Here is a 27,335-nt window from a genome sequence, read left to right on the forward strand (position 1 = left end):
TGTACGAAGCTTAAACGCGCTGGTTCGGTTGCATATTGAATCAAGCCTAAATAGAGCGTCACTGCTTTTGGCCGCACGAACATGACCTAAATCGCGTCAATAACATAGTTCAGGTGGGCGCGCAGTGTCATGGCTGCAGGATAAGACATGTCACGTGGGACGCCGATACGGTCGCGAAGGTAGGCGAGACATGACGCCACATCCTTCCCTTCCTCGCTTGTCTCACCCGTGGAGACACCGGCAGATCCATCGAGCAACAAAAGAACGGTGGTACGCAGCAACTTGTCCACCTTTTCCTTATAGTTCAGGTTTGGCACCGCAGTAGGGTCTGCCAGGGGAGCTCCAAACTGCTTAGCTCCTCGCTCACCCATGCCTCGGCAGCAAAACTTGACGACTGCATCGTAGTTTGAAATGAGTTTGTAAGCCGCCTCATGGCGAGCAGCCTCATCCCCGGGGTTCATTGAATCGGGTAGAGGTTCCGCATCACTGGAGGACAGACTCAGAGGAAGTCTCCAGGTAGCATGCCCATCAATCTTCAACTGTGCTTCCTTGACCTCATCACTAGAGTCTGAATATCCCGGCCCGTACTGGGGAGGTATGTCCATCACGTGAGTGTAGTAATCTGATTTTGTAGCCACGTAAGAAGGCCTCTCTTCGAAAGCTGCAAACCATCTTTCTATGTTTGCCCAACGTTCGGTGGAACGGAGTTGGAGTCCTTTCCAGTACAGGCAAGATGCATTCATCCGTTCAACGTGTGATACGTACTGCAAATCAACAATAGATGGAGTGTCACCGCCCAGGAACCAGGGTCCCGGTAATTCTCCCAACGCTGCATTTACCTTGTCAAACGTTTCCTCGAATTGCTTCCTAGCTCCACCGCCAAACGGTCCCGGTCCTGAAGGGCGAAACACGAGTCCACACCAATCAGAGAACAGCTGCCTCTCCAGACGAAGCAGTGTGTTGGCACGGTCAAAGTGTTCCTCCGGAATCATCGGAATGTCAGGAAACGTCTGTTCAATAATCTGCATTATGACAAGAGACTCTGTGATGATCTTTCCGTCCAGCTCTAGGACAGGAAGCAACCCGGAAGGCACCTTCTTGAGGAACCAAGCAGGCTTCTCACCATAAGACCTCATGTTGATCCGCTCTATTCGATACGGAACCTTCTTCTCCTCGAGCATCATCCATACTTTCTGACAATAAGGACACCAACCTGCGTGGTCTCTGTATAACGTAACCCTAACATCATCTTCAGACGCACCAAAAAGTCGCAGCTTGGCTGTCACGTGTGGAGAACCTTCACCTTGAGAACGCAGTTTCTCCTCTTCGGCAATCTTCTTTCCCGTCTCCGTGCTCGCGGCGATCCCTTTGAGCTCGTCCCTGGGATAAGTGCAGCGAGCTTAGCGCGGATACATGCAGCTATATTTGCGGTGATGAATATTGCAACATGAATTACCAGCTGAGAACCGTCTCCGGGAGGTTGACCGTCGAAGCGGTCGCTCCCAAGGGAAAATCCATCTTGCGAGTTGGCCGGCAGCTCTTCGTCACTCTTAGTGTGCTGTTCCCAGTGTGACCCTTTGTCCAGGTCAAGGGCTGTACGCACGGGATGGTCGACATGCAACGCATGGACGGTCACGCTCGCCTCGGTGTCAAGCGGTCTGCAGGTGCGTGAAGTAACGCGAGCAGATAACGTTAAGTCTTGTAGAAAGGTCTATCTACTACCTTCGTACGAAGGTCTTAGCTTGTCTGCTTGTTTGGCTCTGATAGGATCTGAGTCTTCTCTGTCAACTTCCCTCAACGCAGGTCAAACTTCGCTATGAGCGTCGCCAAGATCCTCGCTGCATCTTTCATATCATTCAACGAGCAGTACTCATTGTCTGCGTGGTAGGTGGACATGAGTCCGAAACCGATGAGTTGAATATCGAAACCCTCAGACTGCATATCATGCACCAGGGGAAGTGAGCCGGTAAGAGAGTACGGCTCAGCCATCCCCTTCACGTCTTTTATCGAGTCACACATCAACTTGAAAGCGGGAGACGTGAGATCGCATGCGATCCCAGTCAATAAATGATCACCCCATTCTAATTTTAGATGCCCCACGATGGGCTCACCGTCCTCAGGCCTGATGACGTACTTGGAGCACGGTCCACGTACGGGAAGAGATTCGATATCAGCGTTGATGGCTGCAACCTCCGCCTCGATGCACGCCTTTAGTGCTGCGACGTCATAGAAGGGAGTTAAGCGTATGTCTCCGCTAATCGTCGCCTCAGGAGGAATCTGATTTAATCCTCCAGGGGCGCACTTTACTTGAGTCGGCTTCATAGTTGAGGGCGTAATGAACTTGTATTCCCGCTCCTTCTCGCAAGCTGGGAAGGATTCGTAGAATTTTTGCTGGATGCGGCTTACCGCCTCCATGCCCATCTCTATGGCATTTATGCCTTTGTGCGGTAAACCGGAATGAAAGCGATGCCCATTTGCCGTGAGATGCCACGTAATCGCACCTGCGGTGCCGATACAAGGCTGGCTATCTGCGCAATCAACCCAGATGACTGGACCTGGCTTGCAGTGGTCCAACCTCCCCTCAGCCACCAAACCATCTACGCCGATACCGGGTCCAGAAGCTTCTTCACTTGCAATGAAAACGCAGGTCAAGGTAGTCTTTAGTTCTGGCTTCAGCTCAGCCAGCTGCGAGAATAACGTCGTCATCAACGCGACGTGGCCGAGACAGTCTGTTGTACCTCGGCCATACAGCTTGTCTCCATCAACTGTCAAACTGAAAGGATCGACCTTCCATGCATCCGGGTTTGCTGGCACAACATCGAGGTGAGAGCCCACGAAGCTCAGTACATCCTCAGATGAACCAGTTCCGGGATACTTAATTATCAAGTTGCCACGTCCCTCCGCATACGTGACGTGATCGATTTCCAGGGGCCCGCCATTTTCCTTTCGGTGAGGCGCCAGTACCTCAAGCACGTGCTTGATGGCGCGGTCCTCCTGTGGCACGTAGGCGGTTCCCACCCCCGTGTTCTGTAGGTACTCAGCCTCCCCAATGAGATTACGAAGAAGGCTTACGAAACGATCCTCATTGAGTTCCAGAGATTGCAGAAATGAAGCGTCGGTCATTGGCTGCGGGCGGATCGAGGGGTGTCAGCTGCCGGGCGGGCAAAATTTTAACTCCGGCAAAAGTTAGCGAGTGCGCACCGAAGTCGACGCGTTCACGCCAGATCGCTTGATTACACTGCGAGTGTTCACGGGACGTTGATGTCTGACACTAGTTGAGCTGGTATACCTCAGAATAGTGTTGATGTTCACGCAAGGTTGGCTGCGAAGCATCGCTGATTGTGTGAGCGGGGCGAACGTGGTCGCGTTCACAAAGGTTTTGTAGGATAGTTACCATAAAAAGTCGAGGAGTGTTTTGCGGTCGCGGTGTCCTTTCAGGGCGGGCGGGCTACTGGACAATGCCGAGCAAACCAAGTTGAACAAGACGTTTTAGTTGAGCAGGACATCGAATATTACAACAGATAATGTCGCCATGCTTCCTCGAAACTCCCAAGTCGAGGCGCGACTGCACAGAGAGGCAGCAAAAGAGCAGCCCAGGTGTTGTCATCGCTACGTCTTCTGTCGCTTGTTCTTTTTACCCTTGAGAAACGCATCCACATTATCTTCCTCCACATCGCTATTGTCTGCGAAGGCGTCGTCGTTCACCTCGCCTGTTCCATCTTTGTTCTGTGCACTGATGTATGATGTTAGGTGCTCCATGCAAGCAGCCCTGAAGTCTAGGAGTGCGTCTGAGAGCTTGCCTTTGACTTCCGTCGACACCTGGACACAGTTGAGGAAAGAAACGATGAACGATTCAGAAACGTGTGGAACTCGAGATTGACAGATGCGTATCGTTAGTGGGATCGACGCGCATCATGCCCTCGTTCTTACCGTCTTGGGTTCCTCGCCCTCGAACGTGAAGGTGGCGACAAGGCTTTTCGCCATGCCGCTGACTTCCCCTCGATGTGCGCGTTTTTCACGAGAAGCTCGCGCCGTCAAGCCCTTCCGTGACACCCGTACGGTAGTATTCGACTGAGTTGGTACTCGCTGCTAGGAAACCCTATGCGCGCGGGCGATATTCTTCACGCGGTTTGATTCTCGAGCAATGGCGCGAAGGACCAAAATCCTGGTTCTTGACGGTCCTTACTTGTAATCGGCGTGGCGAAACTCGTCAACGAGGGTTCGTCGATCCCCACACAGATAAGATCCTTTCGGCCTTTTTTATTCGTCGCGCTTTTCCGGGCGGCGGCAGTGAAGAACGCGCGCACGACCGCGCAACTCACCTCGATCCATCGTTGAACGCGTTTCAAAAGGTTCCAGCCAAGTCACAATGGAGCTCGCGCCTCATCCTGTGATTCCGCGGAAGAAGCCCGTCCTGGTGTGCATCCTGGACGGCTGGGGCGAGAATCCCGTCAAAGACGGATTCAACGCTTGCCACGTTGCGAAGACGCCCACCATGGATTCCCTCGCGGCAAAGGGATCCGCATACTATCGAAGCGTCCTAGCTCACGGCCCTGCCGTCGGCCTGCCGACCGACCAGGATATGGGTAACAGCGAGGTGCGTTGCCTGTTCCAGATCGTTCCGGAAAAAAGTTATTTGCCCCGAAAAGTGACCCTCGCCGCTTCCCTTGTGCTCAGGTCGGCCACAACGCGCTCGGTGCCGGAAAGATAATCGCCCAGGGCGCATCCCTGGTCGATATCGCCCTCGAGAAGAAATCTATCTTCCAGGACGCTGGCTGGCAATACGTTAAACCTGCTTTCGAGGCGAACACCCTGCACATCATCACTCTGCTGAGCTCTGGCGGTGTGCACTCGAGGTACGATCAGCTCAAGGGCCTCATGCAGGGTGCCGTGGCTGACGGCTGCAAGATGCTTCGCCTGCACGTCCTTACCGACGGGCGCGATGTTCCCGACGGAACCTGTCACGAGTACATGTCGACGCTTGTGAAAGACCTTGCTACCCTTGAGGGTTGTGATGCTAAGGTTGCTTCTGGCGGTGGAAGGATGAAGGTCACCATGGACCGTTACGAGGCTGACTGGGGCATGGTCGAACGGGGCTGGAAAGCTCACGTTCTTGGCGAGGCCCCTAACAAGTTCAAGGATCCCATCGAGGCCCTCAAGAAGCTCAAGGAGGGTGGCGACAGCGATCAGTACCTCGAGCCTTTTGTCATCGTAGATGAAGAGGGCAAGGCTGTTGGCACCGTCGAGGATGATGATGCAGTGGTGATCGCGAACTTCCGCGCCGATCGCGTCGTCGAGATTTCTAAGGCTTTTGAGTATCCCGACTTTAAGGATTTCGATCGAGTCCGATTTCCGAAGGTCAAGTTCGCAGGGCTTATGCAGTACGACGGGGACCTCAAGCTCCCTGCCAACTACCTTGTTCCTCCTCCCCTCATCGAGCGCACTTCCGGTGAAGTCCTTGCAGCAAATGGACTCAAGACCTTTGCATGCAGTGAGACTCAGAAATTTGGCCATGTGACCTTCTTCTGGAATGGCAACCGCTCTGGATATTTCAACGAAAATCTCGAGACCTATGTTGAGATACCCAGTGACAATGTGCCCTTCAACCAGGCGCCTCTCATGAAAGCGCGTGAAATCACTGCCGCTGGAAAGGAGGCTCTTCGCAGCGGTAAGTATGATGTCGTGCGTGTCAATTACGCCAATCCGGATATGGTCGGGCACACTGGTGACCTCCAGGCGACCATCGCTGCGTGCGAGGAGTGTGACGCGTGCGTGAAGGAGCTTCTTGACCTCGTCGATGAGCTTGGAGGGATGTACCTTGTGACCGCTGATCACGGCAACGCAGATGATATGGTCCAGCGCAACAAGAAAAACGAACCCCTGACGGGTGAAGATGGCGCCCCTCTTCCTCTCACGTCACACACCCTAGCGCCTGTTCCCGTTGCCATCGGTGGCCCCGCGCTCCCTGCAACTGTCAAATTCCGGGACGACCTTCCCAAGGCTGGCCTCGCCAACGTCACTGCGACTTACATCAACCTCATGGGATACGAGGCGCCTGCGGAGATGGAGCCCTCACTTATCGCGGCGAACTAGTTACTCATAAGCGAGCTAGCTAGGTAAATGTGGAGGATGTTGAAGCTCAGAATCAGCTTGGTCACAGGGTGCTGTCCATTCCAGCGCAAAGAGTAGACCGTGTAGTGTCCTTTTGTGCAGCTAAATCTCAAAACAATGGCCCCTAAACCCCACAACATTATTTAGTCACCTTCGTATTCTCTAACCCTTATGATATCATAGTCTACCTTCGTACAACCCTCGTTAAAAATACTCATAAGCGAAGTAAAAAAATTCCTTAAAAATGCGAACAATCAAACAAGCGAGGGTTGTTACCAGAAAACTCATCTCTATTGCTGAAGTGCGCTGCTGTTCAGAGGATGGAAACGAGGAACGTCGATGACGACGAAGAAGCTCCAAAAGGCTCGCAGTCATGGCTGCGCGATTTGTGGAGCCAGAAAAATACTACTACCCAGACTCCGCTTGCGAGAACAATGTCGGGCTCTAGGACAACTTTGCCGGTCTTCTTCGATAGGACAACAAGCGTGGGCTCGACGGCGTTCTGGTTGAAAGAGCCACACGCGCTCGCAGCGCTAAACTCCGAAGGAGCAGAACAGGAAACGAAAGAAGCTGAGCTAGCACGTGCTGCGCAAGCCGCCCTTGAAGTCGCGCAGGTAAGACGTCCGAGAAGGGAAACCGCCCCAATGCGAAAAAATATGTCTTGCCTGGTCGTCTGTGCCTAAAAGTTGTCATGGTTCACTGCAGGCTGCGTCCCGCGAACTTCTGAGCGATTTACACAGCGTGACAAAATCCCTTGGCTTCTGGGAAACAAAGCTACACGACGCACCACGTGGCCTTTGGTGGTTTTTTTTTCTTCAGACCGGACCTGGGTGAGTTGCGCCGTGCTGTCTGGAGTGTGCCGTCGTGAAAAGGATGACATCACCCTTTGCACCGACTGCAGACATTTTTTCGAAGAGCTCCGTTTCGGGGTCGAAGATACGTTATCGCTTTTCGCCTCGATCATAAGAAGGTGATCTTTGTTTTGTTTCCAGTGGGTGCGACGATCCGCTGATTGTGTGTCTGCCGATGTTATCCCAGGACCAAAAGTGAGCAACGGAGAAGGTTGCAAGCATCGCCACATCTTCGCATTGACACCAAAGTCAGAGCGTTGTCAACGATTCAGTTCAACTTAGCTTCCGCGGTCGGGGAAGTTCACAGGCACGCTGGCTTGGTGGCAGCTGCATGGGGTAACAGCAACTCAGAGAGGTTCGAAGCTGGATTTCTCCAGCGCACGTTGCACGAGTCCCTTGAAGGACTCCTGAAAACGATGCAAACCGTTAGTCAATCAAAATCTTCGGTTCCAAGCAATTCACAACACGCCACGCAACAGGTAAATCTAGCTAGAGGTAATAACTCAGAAATATTTTCGCTTATTATTTTGATTTGGATTTCCAGGACGGCCGCCTGCCGGGCAGTCAGAGTCCTTTGAGCAAGGCAGTCAACACGGAATTCTCGAGAAAGCAACATTTTAGTAGTAAACTCGGCGATGGCAGACCGGCGAACCTACCGTTCTTGAAAAATTCAAAGTCAAATAAACAGGTTTGTCCGATCATTCAGTCCCTTCTTTCACTGAGCTAGCTGCGATGCGAAAAAGCAAGGAAGCTGATTGGAAAAACACTGCAGGACGGTATCGACGACATATGGCAGTTGGTACATCTGCTAGAATGCGAAGGAAGTAGAGCATCTTCGAGTGCAAAAAGTATAATAGCAGCCAATACAAAGCCAGGGAAATGGAAGCGTCGCTGGATACTGTATTCTATGCTCGCATCAGCTGCTGGAGTTCTATCATACTACACAATCAGAAATAGCCGGCTTTGCGGCTCTGATAATCTGGAAAAGATGATGCAAAACATTTTCTCCGCGATAAGCCGCTTTTGGAACACACATGCTGCAGTTCCATTGAAAGAAATTCGTGCCGAGCTTTCTCTCGCGTTTGAACAGAGCAAAGATGTCGTCGGAAGCCAGCAGCTCGAGGTAACTTTGCATTTTCGTCGTATGACCTGATTGCGTTCAAACATTTCCGATTTCAGAGCTCAAAAGCATCGTTGGATCGCATGTTGACGCAATACACAGCGCAGGCAACGAAACCTGGCTACAGTGCTGCGCTTTATCGAGCTTATCGAGCTGTTGGAGGAGGTTCATCTGATGAGGGCTCATCAGAGCCACCGGATCCTTTCGCACTAGTCACCGCTCGTGTCGAGGAAGAGTTGAAAAGTCCGCTCCAAAACATGCTAGGGGTAAAACAAAATTGTCCCCACTTCTTTTTTGACTTTCACATCCATTCTATCAGGGTGACTTGATGCAGCTTCTTCTCATCCAAACGCAAGTCATGAAAGTAGACATGGAAAGCGCTCTGATGCAAATGGACCAAATCATGCGAGCAAATAGACTGAACTTCTCTCTGATGGCGTGCATGCCCGCGGTGCTTGTCGGTTCGTCATTTTTCTCCATTGCCTCAACTTCAATCGGTAATGAGCGTACAATTAATTCTTTTTCTTCTTTTACGACATTTTCTCATACATTAGGCACGCGAAATTATCGCACGAGGACTCAAAGTCGCGAAGATATGAGGATGCTTCTCGGCGAAGCAGAGAGGGCGCTCGCAGAACTGACGTACAGCAGGAACAAGAGTTTCGCTAGTGGAATGTTGCTCTATGCTCTAAACACCTTGTTCCAGTCTGTTCAAAAACATCGAAACTGTTTTTCACCTGCTGAGTGGCGAGCTGTTCGCCTGGATATAATGACGATGTCAGATAACGAGGTTCCGGTTGAATCGAAACTGAATGCAGTTGCTCGACTCGCTCGAGTAAAAGCTTTTGTTCCTGAACCGCACCGAGTGCCGCAAATTTAGTCCTTAACGCGTTAACGGTTTAGAACCATGAGCTGTGATCGTTTGCTGTCAATTATTTCGTCTATTTTTTTTACTTCCTAATTGCTAGCTAGCTCTAGTAGCTTAGTCGCTCTACTTAGGTGCGATGCACTCCATTTGTACTGAACAAATACACATGATACGCTGCTTGCATTCATGTTCAGGAAAGTCGCGAAACATCTCCATAAGCTCGTTCGCCAACCCCTCAAGCATAAGTTCACCCATCAGTCTTAAGCACGCGTTCAAGAGTATCGATATTGGCTTTGCTGTATACTCCTTTTCACTTTCAATCAAAACAACTTGTCTCAGAGCAGTTTGCAAGCTGCGTAGAATCCTTAATTTTTTCACCGCTGTGCTACCTTTGCTGCGTTCGTTTGAAATCAGTTTAGTATAAGTTTCGACGGCTTTGGTTGCGAGGTGCCGGGAAAGATTTTCCATTTCCAAGTAATCCACTGGACGTACTTCTCGGTTCATCTCGTTCGCTTTAAAGCGTAGGACGCGTGATAGTAAATCAATTACTATTTGGTCTGAATTCTCTCTCGCTTTTACCTTCCAAATCGATATGTGAACCACCAACTCAGTTAGAATACCATGAAACAGCGAATCCATTTCTTCCGCCGTTAGATATGGAATCTTTGCTGCACAAGCCATAAGTAATGCACAACGGAATTCGTCCACTGTCTTGGTTGATCTCAGGATTTCAATCTTCCGGAAAATAATTTCCATTTTTTGCCGGTCCTGTTTTGGTGGAGCTCGAGGTTCCGTCCCCGTCAGCATTTCCCCAAAGTTCAGAGTTTCAAATGCTCGGAGTTGATTCAATTTTATGAGGTCTGCCAGGGCCTTCGCCAATTTGAGCACACCACTGTGCTGTCGTGCTGCTTCCAACGAACCTTCACTGGACAACTCACAGGACCCAAGATGTTCACGTTTCGTCGAGCTAGAAGAGGTTCCCCGCACCTTCTGCAAGATGGGTTCTAACAAAAGCCGGACGTGCCAACTTGCTTTTGCCTGAGCTATGTCATCACATTCCGCGAGGGAGTGCAAGACCGGTGTGGAAAGTTGGCTATGCCGGTGAGCAAGTTCCTCAACACAATCTCTCAGTAATCTTGCTGCAAGATCACGACTCCGTTCATGCGATGACCTCGTCAGCGAAAGGTGGTGTGATGAATCCAATCTATCATCCGTATTGCTCGATTCTAGGCAAGAAGCCAGTGCCAGAAGTATTCCACCGGGAAACGTTGCCTGCAGTAATTTTATGCCCCTCGAGGACAGTTTTGCATCACCATCTTTGATAACGTCACATGCATAAAGCATCGAATATAACATCTTAAGGGCACACCAACTGCTTACCGAGTTGCTCAATAACGCAGGTAGAATGTTGGTGAGAAGTGCTTCACGAGGGTCCATGCCTGCTCTAAAGGGAGTTCCAAGGGCGTAGCCAAAAATGTCTGAACTGGCTGTAATTAGCGAGGCTCGTGGCTTCTGTATCAACCAAAGTGCAATCCTATGCAAACCATCCGCCTTGTGCGAGGACGTCAATCTCGAAACATTTGAAGATTCAGAAATCGACTTGCGAAACATTCGAGATAAGGCAGTGAGTATCGAAACTGGCTTTTCAGGTTGAAGCCGATACGCTGAAAGTCCTGGCAGGTGAGAAATGGCTGACAAAATCATGGAAGCTTGAGATGAATGCTTCCTGGCTATAGACAGAAGATGTATCAAAAATCCCTCGGGGTCCACGTAAAAGTGATCCCAGAGACTGTCGACAATGATTGTATGATCATTATTTCGTCGTGGGTTAGCAACATGAGTATCGTCATCAGTGATTTGGTTGAGGATGGAGATGAGTTCTTGTCTCCTTGAGTCTTTTTGCTCGAAATTGCGCAAAGAGATTCTGGCCGTCTGAAACCGATCAGAGGATAACAGCAATGCTCCTGTCATTCGACCACATTCTTTGCACTCTATAAGAGCTCTTCTGGTGATGTTTTTGATTGCCAATGAATCCGAAACAGCAAGAGTCATCATATTTAGCTGTAGCCACATTCTTATCGCTCTCTTGCATAAGGTAACCTCTGTAGACAAACATTTATTGACACTCGACCCGTGCGGAAAGCGATCCTGCGAAACCTTTCCTTTCAACTCTTTGATTCGGGTCGATTTGTGGAGTTGTAGCTCTGAACGTATTTCCTCGAGTTCAGCTTTGAGATGCCTCGCAATATACTGCGGAACATCCCCAAGCTTCACCAACAGAAGTTCTTCAACGCCCAAGGCTTCCACAGCCCTGGCGAACTGAGTCGTCGTAAGTTTCCATCCAACTTTCTCCAAAAAGCAGTCGTCATGCACCGCAAATGACATTCGATTTACCCACGCGAAGAAAAGCGCATCGAATAGAAGAGATTTGGTGTCGCGGAATCCTCCACGCGAAGCCTCCAAGATGTTGCCGAGAGAAAGCGTTGCTGTCTTCCCACTGGACTCAGAATCATGACGGCGCAAGTAGTCGAACCAAGGCGCCATTCTTCTCTCACAATTTGAACCGTCGACGTCAGCTTGTTTCATGTCGCTGACCAGTGCGAGGAATGAACTTTGGTGGTATTCATTGCTCTGGTGAACCATCTCACGCCGGACAAAGATTTATCCTCTCGTAGTGCCCACTAGTCGTCCTTCGCCGTTTGCAAGGTTTTACGACCTCGAATCCAAGTTATCACCTTCTTGGGGAGCACATAGATGCATACAACGACTAACAACGTCAGCAAAACGAAGTCCTGCGAGCAGAAAGGGTCGTGAGAACTTCCCAACCCTAGAGCCAGCAGTCGGAAGGATTTCGGGAGCGAAATGTTTGGTACCCGGCGCGTACACGGACCGTTTGTGTGAACACGTAGACGGTAGCGAAGCCACCGGTCATCTGCAAATATACTTCAGCTGCTTCAAGACTCTATCGCCGCCCTTGCTTTTCAGCGGCGGCAGATCGTCCGGTTGTTCTCGACGTTGCTTTTCTGATGGTTGTTGACGGGTGCCAACTGTATTTGGGGATCATCAGTTTTTTATACATCGCCGCTCCCGAACCTACCCGACCATGTAAGTGTGTCAGATCTTAGACTGGGTTTGATTATTTGCCATTTTTACAAAATAAAAAGCTGAAAGGAATCGATCGGAGCATATCGATCGGTTCTATCGGTCTGGCTGGATTAATTAAAAAATGGATGTGTTCGTCATCCGTCCATCGGAGTCCACGAAAAGGCGTCATTTGCATCCCAAAGGTCGCGGACGCGGCTCACTCGAGGCGGATATTCTGGAACTATCCAGCGGGGCAGGAGGGGCCACGAACTGCGCACTCGTACCTACTACGGACCATAATCATCGTTGGGGTATCGCGCGCCCGTCTCAGTAGGGCCCGCCTTCTGTAGGCTTTACCCCCGTGGCGATGGGCTGGATAAACGTCCCGGGAGGGACAGATTACGTGCTTCGCAACGCCCACGTGCCCGAGTGCGTCATTAAGGGCTCGGGTGAACTGATTTCCGATCGTGATGGACTCGTGTTTGTTGATATCGAGATACGTGGCGGACACATCGCCTCGATTACACCGGTGGAGGACCGAGCGCCTTCCGATCTCGCCGAAGTTGACTTGGATGGAGGAATGTGCTGGCCAACATTTGTTGACATCCACACTCACATTGATAAGGGACACACTTGCGAGCGAACACGCAACATGTCCGGATCCTTGGCAGGTGCAGACGATTCATGCGCGAAGGACGAAGTGTTCTGGGACCACGACGACGTGTATCGACGAATGGAGTTCAGCCTAAAATGCGCCTATGCGCACGGGACATCAGCCATTCGCACACACATTATGAGTGGCCCAGTTCAGGGTGCCATCGCATGGCCTGTCTTCGAGGAATTGCGCGAGGCATGGCGAGGCAGAATCGAGCTTCAAGGCGTCTCGTTGGCAATTTTACGGTTCTTTCGCGACGAAAAAGCTGGAGCGGCGCTGGCAGACCAGGTGAAGGCACACGGCGGAATACTTGGTGCCGCTGTGTCCTGCACAGACCGAGGAGGGCATCCTGACGACGTCTACACTACCTGCGGCGAGGAAATGCCCGCATTACTGGATACAATATTCAAACTGGCCAACGAACGAGGGTTAGATCTTGACTTTCACGTTGATGAAAACGGCAACGAAGTTTCCAAGGGAATACTTCATATTTCTGAAGCCGCTATCCGTAACAACTTCAAGGGCAAGATTGTGTGCGGCCACTGTTGCTCCCTCGCCGCGCAATCTCCGGCAGAACTTGTGCGCATATTCAAAGCTGCTCGTGAGGCGGGAGTCTGCGTGGTTTCCCTTCCGATAGTGAACGAATGGCTTCAGAACAGAGATGTGCGTGGACTTTGTACACCGACGAGGCGAGGCGTGACCACACTGAAGGAGCTCGATGATGCCGGCGTGCCCGTTTGCCTCGCCAGCGACAACACTAGGGACCAGTTCTACGGATATGGCGATCTCGACATGCTGGAAATTTTCAGGGAAGGTTGCAGGATCGGGCATTTAGACAGGCCTATCCATCGTTGGCCACTCGCGGTGACGACACGTCCGGCTCAGATAATGGGTCTGAGTGAGGACCACGGCTGCGTGGTGATCGGAGGCAAGGCAGACCTTGTGCTTTTCCGAGGTCGATATTACAGCGAGCTGCTTTCGCGACCGCAGCTTGATCGTGTTGTGCTCAGGGATGGGATCCCCGTGACGGATGAGCTGCCAGACTACAGAGAGCTTGATGATAAAAAGCATAGGAAAAGAGCAAGAAACGGAGCCGGTTGCTGAGCGACTGCGCAGTGACTGATCGAAAAGTGCTAATTATGCTTAAGTTAAAATTCTTAATTCTTACCTTCGGTACCTTCGGTATGAGTAAACACTTAAAAGATTGTTGAAAAACATCACACTGATGATGGAGACACGGCACCCTCGAATCCTAAGATATTTCAAAGATTGGAAAAAAATCCTGACTATTTTTACTGGCGAGGTATGACTGTAGGCACCTTCCCGACAAGCTGACGGTGAACCAGATTTTTTTTTGGACATGTTTTCAAATTTAGGGATTCAGAAACCCGTGAAACCCTCTCCGTTTCCACAGCTGCTGCTTTTTCGCTGGCGGCTCCAGTCGGTTTTAAAAAGTGTACGGGACGGCAGCGTTCGCCAGATCTGCAGGTGCGGTCGTCTCCCGGACTGCCGTCACACTCGCCTACGCATCACTGTGCGTGAGGAGGGCGTCGGCTCCCACTTCCACTTTCGTCGCGACAGAGGCTCGGCGACAATCGTTTGTTTTCGATTCGGTTCGTCATAACTGCTCGACAGCAAACATGGTTTCCAACGCCGCCGCCCTAGCGAACACCCTGGGCGTTCCCCAGGCCGCCCGGATGGTGGCCAATACCAAGCGCAAGAACCTTCGTGCCAATCGCGCCGGCCCTGTGCGCGCCATGGCCGAGGATGAGGAGTCCCCCGTCTTCCGCGCCTGGGACCAGGCGACCAACTCAAAGAAGCGCACTGACATCAAGAAGATTATGATTATTGGTGCTGGACCCATCGTCATCGGCCAGGCGTGCGAGTTTGACTACTCCGGTACTCAGGCTTGCAAGTCTCTCAGGTATGCCCGAACCATGTCGCGATAAGCGTTCGCCGATAGATATATCTTATCCCTTCTCTCCGAATCCACGCTAATTTGCGGTGGCCGGTTCCCTCCGCCTGTCGCTCGCGAAAACCTGATCTTACCGGAGTCTTTTAAAAAAACAGGACCTGCTTCCTTTCAACTCACCACCTCCCCCATCCTTTCCCAGGGCTGAGGGTTACGATGTTGTGCTTCTCAACTCCAACCCGGCCACCATCATGACTGATCCGGAGACGGCGAATCGTACTTACGTCGGGCCCATGACCCCCGAGCTTGTTGAACAGATCTTGATCAAGGAGAAGCCTGACGCCTTGCTTCCCACCATGGGTGGTCAGACGGCGCTCAACCTCACCAAGACTCTCGCCGAGAATGGAATCCTCGAGAAGCACGGCGTAGAGCTGATCGGCGCCAAGCTCGATGCGATTAACAAGGCCGAGGACCGTCAGCTCTTTAAGGAGGCCATGGAAAAGATCGGCTTGAAGACGCCCCCCTCTGGAACTGCCAACAACTGGGATGAGGCTGTCGAGATCGCCGACTACATTGGCTCCTTTCCTCTGATCATCCGCCCAGCGTTCACCCTTGGTGGCTCGGGCGGTGGCATTGCTTACAACATGGAGGAATTCAAGACCATCGTGACCAGCGGCCTGAATGCCTCGACCACAACTCAGGTACTCATCGAGAAGTCTCTACTTGGCTGGAAGGAGTACGAGCTCGAGGTGATGCGCGATTTGGCTGATAATGTCGTGATTGTGTGCTCTATCGAGAATCTCGATCCCATGGGCGTGCATACCGGCGATTCAATCACGATTGCTCCTGCTCAGACTCTCACTGATAAGGAATATCAGCGCCTCCGTGATGCTTCCGTCGACATCATCCGTGAGATCGGTGTGGAATGCGGTGGTTCGAATGTACAGATGGCGGTCAATCCCGCGGATGGTGAGCTCATGATCATCGAAATGAATCCTCGTGTGAGCCGATCCTCTGCCTTGGCGTCCAAGGCGACGGGTTTCCCGATTGCTAAGATGGCTGCAAAGCTTGCAGTCGGCTGCACCCTTGACGGTATTCCCAACGATATTACCCTCAAGACGCCTGCGAGCTTCGAGCCTTCTATCGACTACGTGATCACCAAGATCCCTCGATTTGCTTTCGAGAAGTTTCCCGGCTCCGTCCCCGTCCTTACGACGCAGATGAAGTCCGTTGGCGAGGCAATGGCTGTCGGCCGCACATGGCAGGAGTCTTTCAACAAGGCCCTTCGTTCTCTTGAAACTGGCCTTTCTGGCTGGGGTCTCAACCCCAAGGATGGTGAAATGCAAGGTGATCTCGAGACGATCAAGGAAGCTTTGGCAGTGCCTAATCCTTCGCGCGTTGTTGCCATGCATGAAGCTTTCATGGCTGGCATGTCTGCTGAGGAGATTCGTAAAATCACGGCGTTTGATCCCTGGTTCCTTCGCCAGATGGAAGATTTGTTTCAAACTGAGCAGTGGCTCAAGAGTCTCAGCTCCCTTTCCGACCTGGACAAGCAAGACTGGAGCGAGGTGAAACGCCGTGGTTTCAGCGACATCCAGATCGCTCGTGCATTCAAAGTTACTGAGGGTGAGGTTCGCAAGGCCCGAGTTTCGCTTGGAGTCACTCCTTCCATGAAGCGCGTTGATACTTGCGCTGCTGAGTTTGAGGCTTCGACTCCTTACATGTACTCATCCTATGATGGCAATGATGAAGTCGATGCCACCGACAAGAAAAAGATTCTCATCCTAGGAGGCGGTCCCAACCGGATCGGCCAAGGTATTGAATTTGACTACTGCTGCTGCCATGCTGCTTTTGCGCTTAAGGATGCTGGCTACGAGACCATCATGCTCAACAGTAATCCTGAGACTGTCTCCACCGACTACGACACGTCTGATCGTTTGTACTTCGAACCCCTTACTGTTGAGGATGTTCTCAATGTCGTGGAGGCTGAGCGACCGGAGGGGATCATCGTACAGTTCGGTGGCCAAACTCCTCTTTCCCTTGCCACTCGCCTGGAGAAGGCTCTCACCGACAACCCTATCCCAGCTGCCTCAGGAAATGGGAACTGCCGCATCTTGGGCACTCCTCCCGACAGTATTGACGCGGCGGAAGATCGTGAACGATGGCAGGCGATTCTTACCGAGCTGGACATCCTGCAGCCCCCTGGAGGCGTCGCCCGCTCTGAGTCGGAAGCTCTCGTGGCAGCCAACAATATTGGGTATCCAGTTATGGTGCGTCCTTCTTTCGTGCTCGGTGGACGCGCTATGGAGATCGTCTCCTCCGACGCCGATCTTAAACGTTACATCCGTACTGCAGTCGAGGTCGATCCAGAGAAGCCAGTTCTTGTTGACAAGTACCTCAACAATGCCACTGAGCTTGACGTTGATGCACTTTGTGATGCCGAAGGTAATGTGGTGATCGCCGGGATCATGGAGCACATCGAGCAAGCTGGCGTTCACTCTGGTGACTCCGCGTGCAGTATCCCTACACAAACTATTCCTGAGTCATCCCTTGCTACAATTCGTGACTGGACTCCGAAGGTGGCGAAACGGCTTGGTGTAGTCGGTCTCATCAACATCCAGTACGCTGTGATTCCTGATGGAACTGTTTACATCATCGAGGCTAATCCCCGTGCATCGCGCACTGTGCCTTTCGTGGCTAAGGCAATCGGACATCCGATTGCTAAGTATGCGTCACTCGTGATGGCGGGTGCAACGCTCCAGGACCTCAAATTCACTGAGGAGGTCAAGCTCAACCACGTCGCTGTGAAGGAAGCTGTACTCCCCTTCGACAAATTCCCGGGTGCTGATACCCTCTTAGGCCCTGAGATGCGTAGTACCGGTGAGGTGATGGGCATTGACCGTGATTTCACGGTGGCGTACGCGAAGGCGCAAATTGCTGCGGGACAGAGGCTACCCACCTCTGGCAAGGTTTTCATCTCTGTTCGCGACAGCGACAAGCCTGCTATAGTGGACGTCGCCAAGCAGTTCCACGAGCTAGGCATGACTGTGGTTGCATCGGGTGGCACTGCTAAGACTATCGAGGCTGCTGGAGTGCCCGTGAAGGTTGCGCCAAAAATCCACGAGGGCAGGCCTCACATTGGCGACATGCTCCTCGACGGAGACATCTCTCTCATGGTTGTGACTTCTTCCGGTGACGAGGCGGACATGAAGGATGGTCGTCAGATTCGCCGCACAGCTGTAGGTCTCAAGGTCCCCTTGGTCACCACCATTGCAGGAGCGAAGGCCACTTGCTCTGCGGTTAAGGTGCTCCAGGAAGGTGCCCTCACGATGCAACCCCTCCAAGACTTTTTCTAGGGAGACAATGTCCGATGGTGGTCGTGTTTATCATTCTCTATCGTGTTCACATGTTCCTCTTGTGGTTTAGGTGAGAGTATGTTATTTAAGTTTCAAACATCAACAGTCCCTCAAGGATTGTAATAACTTGTGGGTGCCACCGTGGTCGTGCACTCAGTACCGACCAAACTTGCCGCGTATCCAAAATTCGCTACGCGGCCAGAGCTGCCCCCGCTGGTGCCTCGCGACGGCGGACCTGAGGCACGCATCGATGGCCCAGTAATCATTAAATCTGTAGCCCGCTTCCTGGCAAACTTTGGCGCCTCATACTTTGCATTCCTGACTGCTGCTGACTGCTCCATGGAAGCCGTTCGATAACTGGAAGTTGACCCGCTCATTTGGTCCGCATCTAAATCGTAAGGGCGATTTGACTGTGAGCGTGCCTTTATGGGTTGTCCAGCTTCGATCATCGCAGTTTGCTGCTGTGCGTCTCCAGACAAGTGCTGCCCGTATCCATTCCCCTTGAAGGACGCTTCACCCCCATAACCTCCCATGAGTCCCATAACGTTAGCGCCGCGACCATTCGCCTTAGCTGCATGCATCGCGTGGTTTCTTTCAGCGGCCGCCGCTGCTACAGCTTCCTGAAACTCATCAGCATTGACTCCAAGTTTTGCCATCTGGTGTGCAAGGAAAGGATCTGTGCAGTCAAAACCAGACTTAAAGACCTCTGCGGCGGCGTTACCCCGGCCGTTCGCCCTCGCGGCATTTAATGCCTGTTTCCTTTCCTCGATCGCTGCAACTAAGTCGGAGAGTGGTGGAGGTGCTGCCTGCAACTCTGAATGGGTTCGTGTTCCGTCTGAAGTCAATGCCACCTCACCTGTGGCAAGGTGTTGGGGCTGTTGCGCACTCGCTTGCATCGGATTTTCCTGCACGGGGCGTGTCACTTCCAGCTCAGGATAACCGACATCGTCTTCCACGCCGGCGTGTCCGATCGGAGGGACGCCTGGATAATGTACACGCTGCGATCCTATCTTTGAAGATTCCGAAGAGCGAATTTGCTGCTGAAGATGTGGGTTGGCCGGAAGCTCCCATGAGTGCTGAGAAAGAGAGGTGGTAGGTACCATTTCGGCAAGAGGCTGCCGTTCCATCCCTTTTGACAGAATGGCTTTACGTCCTTCTGCCGGATCGTACAATTCGATAGCATTGGAGTCCATGATGTTCGCAGCCGAAATAAAAGATGCACTCGGGCGCTGGGACTCGTTCTTTGCATCAGGATCGAGTTCGATGCACAAGCTCCGAGCTCTGCTCGCCAACGCTGGGTTCCTTAACAGAGTTGCAGTGTCTGGCCTTTGCTTATAGTCCATGGTTAGACATAGTCGCAAAATATCCGAAAGCTGTGCACTGAACTTTCCCGCGGGTAGAGGCGGATAGACACCTTTCATGATCTTACGAATCAAGGCTCCCTCGTTTTGAGCATCGAAGGGGTGCTTTCCCCCGGTGCACATCTCGTACAGAACAACACCAAGCGCCCAAACATCTGACTTTTCGTTGTAAGGTTTGTCCTCGCATAGCTCTGGAGATAAATAGTAGGGCGTTCCGACGATTGTTCGAGCGAAAAGGGTGTTGGGGCTCAGTACCTTAGCGATGCCCAAGTCTCCAACCAACACGTTGTCCCCGGCATCGAAAAAGAGATTGAGAGACTTCATATCGCGATGAATGATCTTCTTGGAATGAATGTGACGCAATCCGAGTAGAGCTTGGATGAAGAACTTCCAGATATTATCCTCGGACATCGGCTGGCCGCGTTGCGCGTGCAATCGGCTATGCAAGGTTCCGTTGGGTGCAAACTGCATCACGATGTTCAGCTTGCCATCCTCGAGGAAGCAGTCATAGTACTTGATGACGTACTTGCTGTCCATCTCCGCCAGGACGCGGGCCTCGTCGACGGCCTCCTCCCGCTCGGCACGGTTCATGTTCGTGATATTTACCTGTTTCAAGGCGTAAACACGCCCGTTGTCCTTCCTCACCGCCTTGTATACGACGCCGAAAGAGCCCTTCGCAATGGTCACGAGATTTTCGAAGTCACCGAGGGCCATTCTCTTAACGCCCTGACTTGACTGCGAGGCCGCGGCCTTTAAAGACTGGTGTAGCGAAGACACATTGCGTACACTGCTCGGTTGATGATACATATTTGCCGACGTTCGAGCTACAGTTAGACGCGAAGCGGCTGCCTGTCCTCTGCTGTGACCAGCGGTCAACGCGACGAACTCGCATATGTTACAACTCACAACGGTCCTGAAAACCAAACGATTGGATTATCGATGCTACGAAGGTATGGAAACGAAGGCAATGTTAGTCTATTTTTTTTTCCGTCAACTCCAAACTTGCTGTGACAGTACAGTGTTGTGACTCTCCATCAGAAGTGGTGTAATCGAGAGAGAAAGGTAGCCTATCATCGATGAGAATTTGGACGGATGCTAAAGTATTTCTTTCGAAACTAGACTATGGGTTACTACCCTGGTTACTACCTGGTACGAAGGTACTACCTTCGTACTAAACTGCTATATAATACCTTCGTAACACACAGACTAATTACTTGTGGGCGGTGTACCGTAATTCCGGATCCCGGACTTGCACTGGCAACAACACTAAGGCTCTGGTCCCGTGTCTTTCTAAAGATCTTCCTTATGTGAAACTGTTTTACCAGAATGCTTCATCACGAACCCAATGAGGTGCATTTCGCTTCTGTCGCCGTCGTAGAGAATCACCTTGTCCGTCTTTGCCTGATAGAAATACAAAGTTGGATACGCCTTGACTATAAACCTTTTGTCCAAAACATCGTTGGCAGTTGCGTCCATCTTTGCAATCACAACGGCATCATTGGAGGCAAACTTATGACCCACTTTCTCCATCACAGGTGCGAATTTCTTACAATGACCACACCATGGTGCGTAAAATTCGATCAACACGTTAGCTTTTGACCCCGTGACCAATGCCTCAAACGTACTCGCGACGATGACTTTGACTGCGCCGTCATTTGAGTTGGGCGGTTCCTCACTCTTGAAGGACGGGTCAAGAGAGCCGACATCGTACTTCGCGAGCCACGGGGCAATCCCTTTCGGCTCTGCTCGATGCAGGATGTATTTCTTGTCGGTCTCTGTTTCGTGCAACACAACAGCTGGAAGGAGATCAGGGGAAACCCCAAAGTATTTCATAGCTGCCTCATTCTCAGCGCTGTCCCCCAATACAAACCTGTACTTTGTCTCGTCCAATGCTGCGACGTCTCTCATCGCCGATTTAATCCCATCGCGCTCCGTTGCATTCTTAAAATTGATGAAGGCGATAACTTTCGGGGCGCGAAATTCAAACACGCGTCGCAGAATGTTTCTGTTCTCAGGTGTCTTGTCGAGCTCAGCCACGAGGGGGAGACTTTTAGCGTCAACGAAACGCTTCAGGTTCTCAACCGTGAAGTCCATGTCAAACCGAACGATCCGCTCATCGAAACTCCGATACATCAGAACGATATCTTCTTCGCCGGGTAAGTCGAGCTCTGGTAGAAGAGACGCATCGGTGACGAGTCCAAACCTGATATCCGCACGGCGGGCGGCTGTCTCGTAAACTTTGAGTCCCGCCGCACCAGGCTCAAAGGCTGCCAACATCACGACCGGATCCTGCCGCACGAACGCCCTCACTTCATGGACATTCTTCATCGGTTCAACTATGGGGGCGGCTAGAGTACGCAGAGCGTCGACGATGCCGTCGGCCACTCGGGGACCGTCGTAAACTTCGCCGTCGGTGGCTGCGTCCCTGAAAACAATGATGGTTGGGAAAGCCGTTATGTCCAGATCCTTGGTCAGCCCGGCGTTCTTGTCGGCAGTGCAGTCCACCTGAGCCAAAACAATAGGCGGATCGTTCTTGTGCGTCGCGAGGATCTCCGCCGCCTTCGCCCACTCAGGCTCAAGGCGCTTGCAGTGCCCGCACCAACTCGCGGTGAAACTCACCGCGACGAAGGGATGCTCCTGCAGAGTGCTCGCGAAGTTGTCAGCGTCCATATCTAGCACGACGGCGGTGCCATCGTTTACGGCATCGCAGCTGGCACTCCTAACCACCACGGTCGCGACGGCGACGAGCCACCTTAACATCGCCGCCTTCCGGTTATAACGTTGTGTTCCGCTCCCGCGGAGCGTCCAAAAAATACACTTCGTGCCTTCTCTGTTCGTACTTGTCAGTTGTACCTCATAAGTGTTTGGCGGGGAATCTTTGTTTTTGATTACAGATAATCCGTAGGTGCCTCCCTGTGAGACTGATGAACAAGGAACGTTCGGTTCCGGGAGGCTGATTTGGGACGAGTCTCGATGAAGCTTCGGTGAAGCCTCGGTGAAAGACGCATTGAGAAGGGCTACTTATCCATGGTTTGAAGCTGAATTTTCATCGATACATCGGTCAACTTCGACGTCTACCATCGCCTCACCAGAAGACGCCTTGGCGTCGACTCTTCGTTCACAAGTGGCGTGCGTGTGAGGACGACGACTACGTGCACGCCAAGCGCAACGATAAGGACGTCCCGCAGAACAATCGTCGTCCAAAGACACGGAAGGCGTCGCACAGTTTTGTTAGTCTGCATAAAGTAACAAACGACGACCGTACAGTCGTTTAGTCTATGACTTTTGCAAATGATCGAGCTCTCGACCAATCAGAAGACGAATAAAAGGTGACATAGTTCCAAAAAAGTTGGGGTAGAATGTGGCACTAAATGTGACTTCGTCACTGGCGTTCCTCGTCCCAAATTTAGACTGGCGATTTAGGGTTTGTTTTTAGCCCCGTTTTCTTCGCGTTCGCGGTGTGTTGCGGTGAGTAAGTGTTGATCGGGCCGGGCCGTTCACCTCCTTTTTGGACCTTTCTCCACAGTCCGTTGTTCACCCGGGTAAAAAAGCTAGACCCAGGCGCCGGGATTCGTGCTTATGACAAATAAGGTCCAAATAAGCCCGGAATGAGACTTGATTTGCTTTCAAAATCGAATTTGCCGATCAAGGGGGTTTGGGATAAAGACTATCAAGCCGCGTGTGCCGTGCAGCAAAAATATCAAAATATCTTCCGTCGAGAAGAAGCTCTGATTGGTTGAGGAACGAATCTCCTCGCGTATGCTAAAGGTCCGCATTTGTTTTTCATTCCCGGAGACGGTCTCGACGCGCTTTCCCGGCGCTTCGACCCGAGAGAACATTAAACATCCACGCAGGCGATATTTTTCGGTGTCCACCCGTGCACACAGCCGAAGTTTTCGAACATTTCCTGCGACCAACACGCTGGTTGTCGGTTTTCCGGGAATACCGGGAAAACCTGTCTCGCCGCTGAAGAATTAAACTAAGAAGTCGAGGGCGCGGCTGTGGCAATGACGACGCGTAACGACGATACATCTCCCGATGTTGCAAAAAAGACAAAAGGGAAGAGATCCAAGCTCAATCAGCGCCGCCCGAGCTCTCAGAAGGACGCCCCTAGGGCCGGAGCTTCCACTCACGGCCAACGGAACGTCAACGAGGAGGGAGGCGGCCCCGGACTTGCCGGAGCCCCGCAGAACGCACATCCGAGCAACAACATCTTTGGGTCGGGAGATATCGGCGACATGGGCAACGAATCCGACTTGGACGGGGGGTTGATGCAGCAGGGATCCCCAACGTTGTTGTCAGCTCTCAAGGGCTCGAGCCTACGCGCGAGCGCGTACGGGCAAGACTTCACCACGTCATTCAAAGAAGACGACATGAGCCTCTTGGGAGAGTTCAAGAACGCAGCTTCGCGCTTCACACAGCTAAACCCGCTCGGTAGTTCAATCGATGGCTTGACCGCAGAGGGTGATATGGGTTCGGAGGCGCTGTGGAGCTCGTTTCCTGTTGACGTTGACTCCTTCCTGTCTAGCCGAACCTCTGCACCGTATGGAGAGTTGGGCGGGTCAGGTAGGTATAGTGACGTCGGTGGCATGGGGGGAGGTGCTGGCACTGGTGCGGGAACTACGAATGCGACGGTTGGAAACGTGAACGAACGCGTCGGCGGGGGTGACGATGCCGACATGTTTCGATTAGGATCGAACCAGTACGTATTCCAGTATGGCGAAGGAAACGGAGGCGGTGTAGTAGCTTCTGGCGGCAGATCAGGTGCGCCCCAGGCCTCGATGTCGACCGGCGGTATGTCGTTCGACTCGTCCTTCGAGAATTTCGGCAACGATATGCAGCAACAACAACATCAAGGCGGAAACAGGGGGGGGATGCATATTCGAGGCGGAACCGTGCAAGGTCAGATGCCGATGCAACCCAACAACAGTAACACTCAGATAAACTTCAGCGGACAGCAGCAAGGAGCGCAGGTGCGTCAGATGAGGTATGTCATGCCCGGTGCCCAAGGACAATCTGTTGGGTACATCCCCATGTCGTATCAACAGCAATCGCAGATCCAAGGCCAGCAGATGCAGCAAAATGGAATGATGGTGCAGCAGGCATACCAATACTCCCAGATGGTGCACGTCCCCTCCAACGGCTCGCTTCAACAGGCACATCAGCAGCATGGGCGAGGTGTGAGAAAGTTTTCTGGTGCAGGTGTTGACGATGATGCTGGTAAGGGAAAACGTCCCAGCTCTTCCAAAAAGACTGACGAAAAACGCAAGGCAAGCAAAGGGAATGATCGTACTGGGGAGCAGCCTGTCAGTATGCCTGCACCGGGTTCTTCCATGCTGCCGAATCAGATGGTTTCAGTGGGTCTCGGCAACTATGGCATGCAGTCGATGCAACCCATTCAAGGGCAACAATTGTACAATCGTCAGATGAATGCAGCCGATCTGATGATGCAGCAGCAGAATCCAGCGGTGTCGCAGATGTATTCTGGCTCGAGCTCAGTCTCCACAGTGATCTCTGGGGCTGGAATTGGCGGTGGCAGTCGCGTTGGAGGATCGCAGATACAAGTGCCTCAATACGTAGTGAATCAAATGACGACTGAGGAGGAGGTTGGGCTGGTGGAATTACAAGCGATCGTTGGTAAACTCGACAAACCAACATCAAAGAATATTAAGGAGAGTTTATATCGCCTTGCCCTTTCAGCTCGCCACCGCGGCGGCCGATTCAGTGATGGCAGTGGTCATGCGCAGGCGCCGCAACCCTCATTTGAAAAGACAAATAGTGTCGTGGATCGATGCGTAGCGAATCTTCTGTATCACAAATACACTGATTCTCCTGGTGGTACCATCGGTACACCTGAAGCTGGGCAGCAACAGCAAAACTCGGAAGGCACCGCCACAGTGTTGCAGCAGCAGAGCAGCGGTTTGGGGGGGCGAGGGGTGAAGCCTAGCGATATGGCTGGGCTGAACGTTCGTGGCCGCCACGGCTCCGCGTAACTTTTGTGAGTTCAAGGGACGTAACTTTCTTGTCGCGACACTTCCCTTTGCACAGCTTGATGTAAAAAAGAAAAGATAATTCCGCATTTCAATCGCGTCGGGCTACTGCAACGGTACACCATTTTCCCTTGCCCATATTGTAAGCGTGCGAATGATGTACTCAACCTGAGGATTCGACGTATTACGCAGCATGTTAACGATGTCTCCGAGACTTTCTTTTGGTTCCTGACCTGCGACAATCATTTGGAAGGCCCCTATTGCTGCGCCTCTTTTTCCCTCCCAGTAATCTGGATTGGGGTCCAAACGCTCCAGCACGTCGAATGCCATCGTAGCGTAAACAAAAGCGCCAACTTTGTAGCAGTCATTGGCTATGAGCTGCAATAGAGCAAATGATTCATCGTTCGTATCCATCCGCAAGTATAGTTCCCATGCCAAGCGAGCTTTGCCGTTCATGATGTGGCACCGAGCGAGCCACGCTGTGAAGGCATACTCCAGGCGAAAGCTTTCACTCTGGATGGACATGAGGGCCTCCTCTCCAGTTTTATAATCGCCACTCGCCGCTGTAGCAATACCATAGTTCCAGTTAAAGTTATCGTCATCCTTTAAAAACTCCGCGATAGACTTAAGGTACACGAGTACGTCTTCAAACTGCCGAAGCAAGTAAAAACAGCTCGCCATACACTGCCTCCCCGGAATTGTATCACACTCGCTGGCACTCGATCCAACTATCTGGAAGCACTGCTGCGCAAGCTTAAGATGCTCCTCAGCGTCCAATTGATCCATGTACTGCCCGATGGTAGCATGTGTCACACCTTTCAGTACATACTCCTGAGGTGTGGTGGGTTCGAGATCCTTGACTAGCTTCAACGCCTCAAGGGGCTCTCCACCGCGCAGGTGATGAACCACAAGGTTGAGACGAGCTTCAGGAGGGACACCCAGGAGAGGCGGTAAAACCTGCAGTGCGTTTTGCCCACCACGAAAGACGACTAAGTTATGCCTGATGAGGTCGTTATCTGCGAACGCATCACTGCTACCTGCATTCTTGTGTAGCTTCCTGAGCTCAGCCTCCGCTGCCTTGCCGTTGAATAGCTTAAACTGGTTGCACGCCTTGAGGTTGACTGCAAGCGCACTATCGGGATATTGTTGCATGTACGCGCCGAGTATCTCCAGACTCACGTCGTAGTAGTCGAGTTTGTTGTAACATAGGGCTACGTAAACGTTCAGTGCCAGATTGTCGCGATTGTCCAGCAGTAGGCGCTTGTATATATCCGTGGCCTCCTGATAGTGGCTCCGAAGGTAGTGGATTGATGCGAGCGACAGCTGGTCTTCGATGCTGTCGCTCAGCTGCTGATGATACGTCATGAGCTTGTTCTCATCACCTAATTTATGTGCGCAATGGAACAAAACGCGAGTCTGTAGTTTGGTATTCGGGCCGCGTAGCGCCTCCTCCTCCGCCTCTTGGTAGCGCCCGAGGTAAAAAAGGCATGCCGCGCAGAGAGTGTGGCACGTCGGGTCAGGGTCGCTTTCCAGGCGCAATAAGTCCCTATAAGTTTCGAGCGCCTTGCCAGGATCGCCGGCGTGAAAATAGCAGTATGCTAGCCATTCTAGGTTGCTGGCATCATGCGATGACCCCTGACGCTTGTACTCCAGGAGCGTGATGGCCCCAGACCAGTCGCGCTTTTCCAAAAACTCTGCAAGGTCGGGAGTCTTTGATTTAGACTCTGACCCCTCCTTGCTCTTGTCAGGCACGCGAGGACCCGCGGCCGCGCGGGACCGATGATTCATCATCATTCCAGCAGCGGAACCGCGCGCGACAGAGGTGGCCACCTTCAGTTCAGTTCAAAGAAACGCGATGACCGTTTGTTTCAAGCTGTTTGTGCGAAAAGTCTCCACCGCGCTTAATACCAAATAGACCAATCACGGACGGTTTTCACACTGCTAATATTTCGGCGCGGTGACCGATTTAAATCAATGCGGTGACACTGCTGGTAAGTTTTATACTGCTGCAGGCTGCCAGGGAGCAC

The 27,335-nt window shown here is 52.0% G+C and overlaps 14 protein-coding genes across 14 annotated transcripts; 5 read left to right on the forward strand and 9 right to left on the reverse strand.

The window, feature by feature from the left end:
- Positions 1 to 5: 5 nt before the first annotated feature.
- Positions 6 to 2,041, reverse strand: MICPUN_57842 (intracellular chloride channel family). The gene is made up of 2 exons (XM_002501709.1): positions 1,457 to 2,041; positions 6 to 1,380 (listed from the first exon to the last, which is right to left on the reverse strand). Exons 1-2 carry the CDS (start codon positions 1,624 to 1,626, stop codon positions 87 to 89), a joined length of 1,464 nt encoding a protein of 487 aa, XP_002501755.1. The 5' UTR covers positions 1,627 to 2,041; the 3' UTR covers positions 6 to 86.
- On the reverse strand, positions 1,225 to 3,333 carry MICPUN_57843 (predicted protein; the record flags this gene model as incomplete). Its single annotated transcript, XM_002501710.1, has 2 exons — positions 1,225 to 3,126; positions 3,271 to 3,333. The coding sequence occupies 2 exons, from the start codon at positions 3,331 to 3,333 to the stop codon at positions 1,795 to 1,797; spliced, it is 1,395 nt and encodes a 464-aa protein (XP_002501756.1). The 3' UTR covers positions 1,225 to 1,794.
- Positions 3,334 to 3,609: 276 nt separating this feature from the next.
- Positions 3,610 to 3,984, reverse strand: MICPUN_57844 (predicted protein; the record flags this gene model as incomplete). The annotated part of the gene is made up of 2 exons (XM_002501711.1): positions 3,610 to 3,819; positions 3,931 to 3,984. 2 exons carry the CDS (start codon positions 3,982 to 3,984, stop codon positions 3,610 to 3,612), a joined length of 264 nt encoding a protein of 87 aa, XP_002501757.1.
- A 367-nt stretch (positions 3,985 to 4,351) lies between these two features.
- PGM1 (2,3-bisphosphoglycerate-independent phosphoglycerate mutase) lies at positions 4,352 to 6,180 on the forward strand. Its single transcript, XM_002501331.1, has 2 exons — positions 4,352 to 4,597; positions 4,678 to 6,180. The coding sequence occupies exons 1-2, from the start codon at positions 4,370 to 4,372 to the stop codon at positions 6,091 to 6,093; spliced, it is 1,644 nt and encodes a 547-aa protein (XP_002501377.1). The 5' UTR covers positions 4,352 to 4,369; the 3' UTR covers positions 6,094 to 6,180.
- Positions 6,181 to 6,545: 365 nt separating this feature from the next.
- On the forward strand, positions 6,546 to 8,962 carry MICPUN_57846 (predicted protein; the record flags this gene model as incomplete). Its single annotated transcript, XM_002501332.1, has 7 exons — positions 6,546 to 6,725; positions 6,817 to 6,941; positions 7,150 to 7,441; positions 7,507 to 7,650; positions 7,735 to 8,104; positions 8,185 to 8,348; positions 8,417 to 8,962. 7 exons carry the CDS (start codon positions 6,546 to 6,548, stop codon positions 8,960 to 8,962), a joined length of 1,821 nt encoding a protein of 606 aa, XP_002501378.1.
- Positions 8,963 to 9,073: 111 nt separating this feature from the next.
- Positions 9,074 to 11,593, reverse strand: MICPUN_52794 (predicted protein; the record flags this gene model as incomplete). The annotated part of the gene is made up of 1 exon (XM_002501712.1): positions 9,074 to 11,593. The coding sequence occupies one exon, from the start codon at positions 11,591 to 11,593 to the stop codon at positions 9,074 to 9,076; it is 2,520 nt and encodes an 839-aa protein (XP_002501758.1).
- Positions 11,594 to 12,241: 648 nt separating this feature from the next.
- Positions 12,242 to 13,873, forward strand: MICPUN_96334 (predicted protein). Its single transcript, XM_002501333.1, has one exon. It carries the CDS (start codon positions 13,071 to 13,073, stop codon positions 13,791 to 13,793), a length of 723 nt encoding a protein of 240 aa, XP_002501379.1. The 5' UTR covers positions 12,242 to 13,070; the 3' UTR covers positions 13,794 to 13,873.
- A 657-nt stretch (positions 13,874 to 14,530) lies between these two features.
- Positions 14,531 to 18,065, forward strand: CPS (carbamoyl-phosphate synthase; the record flags this gene model as incomplete). Its single annotated transcript, XM_002501334.1, has 2 exons — positions 14,531 to 14,613; positions 14,804 to 18,065. 2 exons carry the CDS (start codon positions 14,531 to 14,533, stop codon positions 17,955 to 17,957), a joined length of 3,237 nt encoding a protein of 1,078 aa, XP_002501380.1. The 3' UTR covers positions 17,958 to 18,065.
- Positions 18,066 to 18,067: 2 nt separating this feature from the next.
- On the reverse strand, positions 18,068 to 20,032 carry FA2 (protein kinase FA2, flagellar associated; the record flags this gene model as incomplete). Its single annotated transcript, XM_002501713.1, has 1 exon — positions 18,068 to 20,032. The coding sequence occupies one exon, from the start codon at positions 20,030 to 20,032 to the stop codon at positions 18,068 to 18,070; it is 1,965 nt and encodes a 654-aa protein (XP_002501759.1).
- A 518-nt stretch (positions 20,033 to 20,550) lies between these two features.
- MICPUN_108102 (predicted protein) lies at positions 20,551 to 21,187 on the reverse strand. Its single transcript, XM_002501714.1, has one exon. It carries the CDS (start codon positions 21,149 to 21,151, stop codon positions 20,609 to 20,611), a length of 543 nt encoding a protein of 180 aa, XP_002501760.1. The 5' UTR covers positions 21,152 to 21,187; the 3' UTR covers positions 20,551 to 20,608.
- A 73-nt stretch (positions 21,188 to 21,260) lies between these two features.
- On the reverse strand, positions 21,261 to 21,595 carry MICPUN_81055 (predicted protein; the record flags this gene model as incomplete). Its single annotated transcript, XM_002501715.1, has 1 exon — positions 21,261 to 21,595. A coding segment is annotated over one exon (335 nt), but the record flags the coding sequence as incomplete, so codon positions are not given.
- A 47-nt stretch (positions 21,596 to 21,642) lies between these two features.
- On the reverse strand, positions 21,643 to 21,988 carry MICPUN_81362 (predicted protein; the record flags this gene model as incomplete). Its single annotated transcript, XM_002501716.1, has 1 exon — positions 21,643 to 21,988. A coding segment is annotated over one exon (346 nt), but the record flags the coding sequence as incomplete, so codon positions are not given.
- Positions 21,989 to 23,325: 1,337 nt separating this feature from the next.
- Positions 23,326 to 25,311, forward strand: MICPUN_52800 (predicted protein; the record flags this gene model as incomplete). The annotated part of the gene is made up of 1 exon (XM_002501335.1): positions 23,326 to 25,311. The coding sequence occupies one exon, from the start codon at positions 23,326 to 23,328 to the stop codon at positions 25,309 to 25,311; it is 1,986 nt and encodes a 661-aa protein (XP_002501381.1).
- Positions 25,312 to 25,413: 102 nt separating this feature from the next.
- On the reverse strand, positions 25,414 to 27,102 carry MICPUN_80665 (predicted protein; the record flags this gene model as incomplete). Its single annotated transcript, XM_002501717.1, has 1 exon — positions 25,414 to 27,102. One exon carries the CDS (start codon positions 27,100 to 27,102, stop codon positions 25,414 to 25,416), a length of 1,689 nt encoding a protein of 562 aa, XP_002501763.1.
- Positions 27,103 to 27,335: the final 233 nt, after the last annotated feature.

This window comes from Micromonas commoda, chromosome 4 (genome assembly GCF_000090985.2).
Source record: "Micromonas commoda chromosome 4, complete sequence".
Taxonomy (NCBI): Eukaryota; Viridiplantae; Chlorophyta; class Mamiellophyceae; order Mamiellales; family Mamiellaceae; genus Micromonas; species Micromonas commoda.

Bases quoted from the DNA above. Each gene is read 5' to 3' on its own strand.
- MICPUN_96334 (XM_002501333.1), top strand. From the start codon at position 13,071: ATGCCCGCATTACTGGATACAATATTCAAACTGGCCAACGAACGAGGG.
- MICPUN_108102 (XM_002501714.1), bottom strand. From the start codon at position 21,151: ATGAAATACTTTGGGGTTTCCCCTGATCTCCTTCCAGCTGTTGTGTTG.
- PGM1 (XM_002501331.1), top strand. From the start codon at position 4,370: ATGGAGCTCGCGCCTCATCCTGTGATTCCGCGGAAGAAGCCCGTCCTG. The intron at 4,598-4,677 runs GTGCGTTGCCTG...CCTTGTGCTCAG, and splicing joins AGGATATGGGTAACAGCGAG to GTCGGCCACAACGCGCTCGG.
- MICPUN_57842 (XM_002501709.1), bottom strand. From the start codon at position 1,626: ATGCGTTGCATGTCGACCATCCCGTGCGTACAGCCCTTGACCTGGACA. The intron at 1,381-1,456 runs GTAATTCATGTT...CACTTATCCCAG, and splicing joins CCGGAGACGGTTCTCAGCTG to GGACGAGCTCAAAGGGATCG.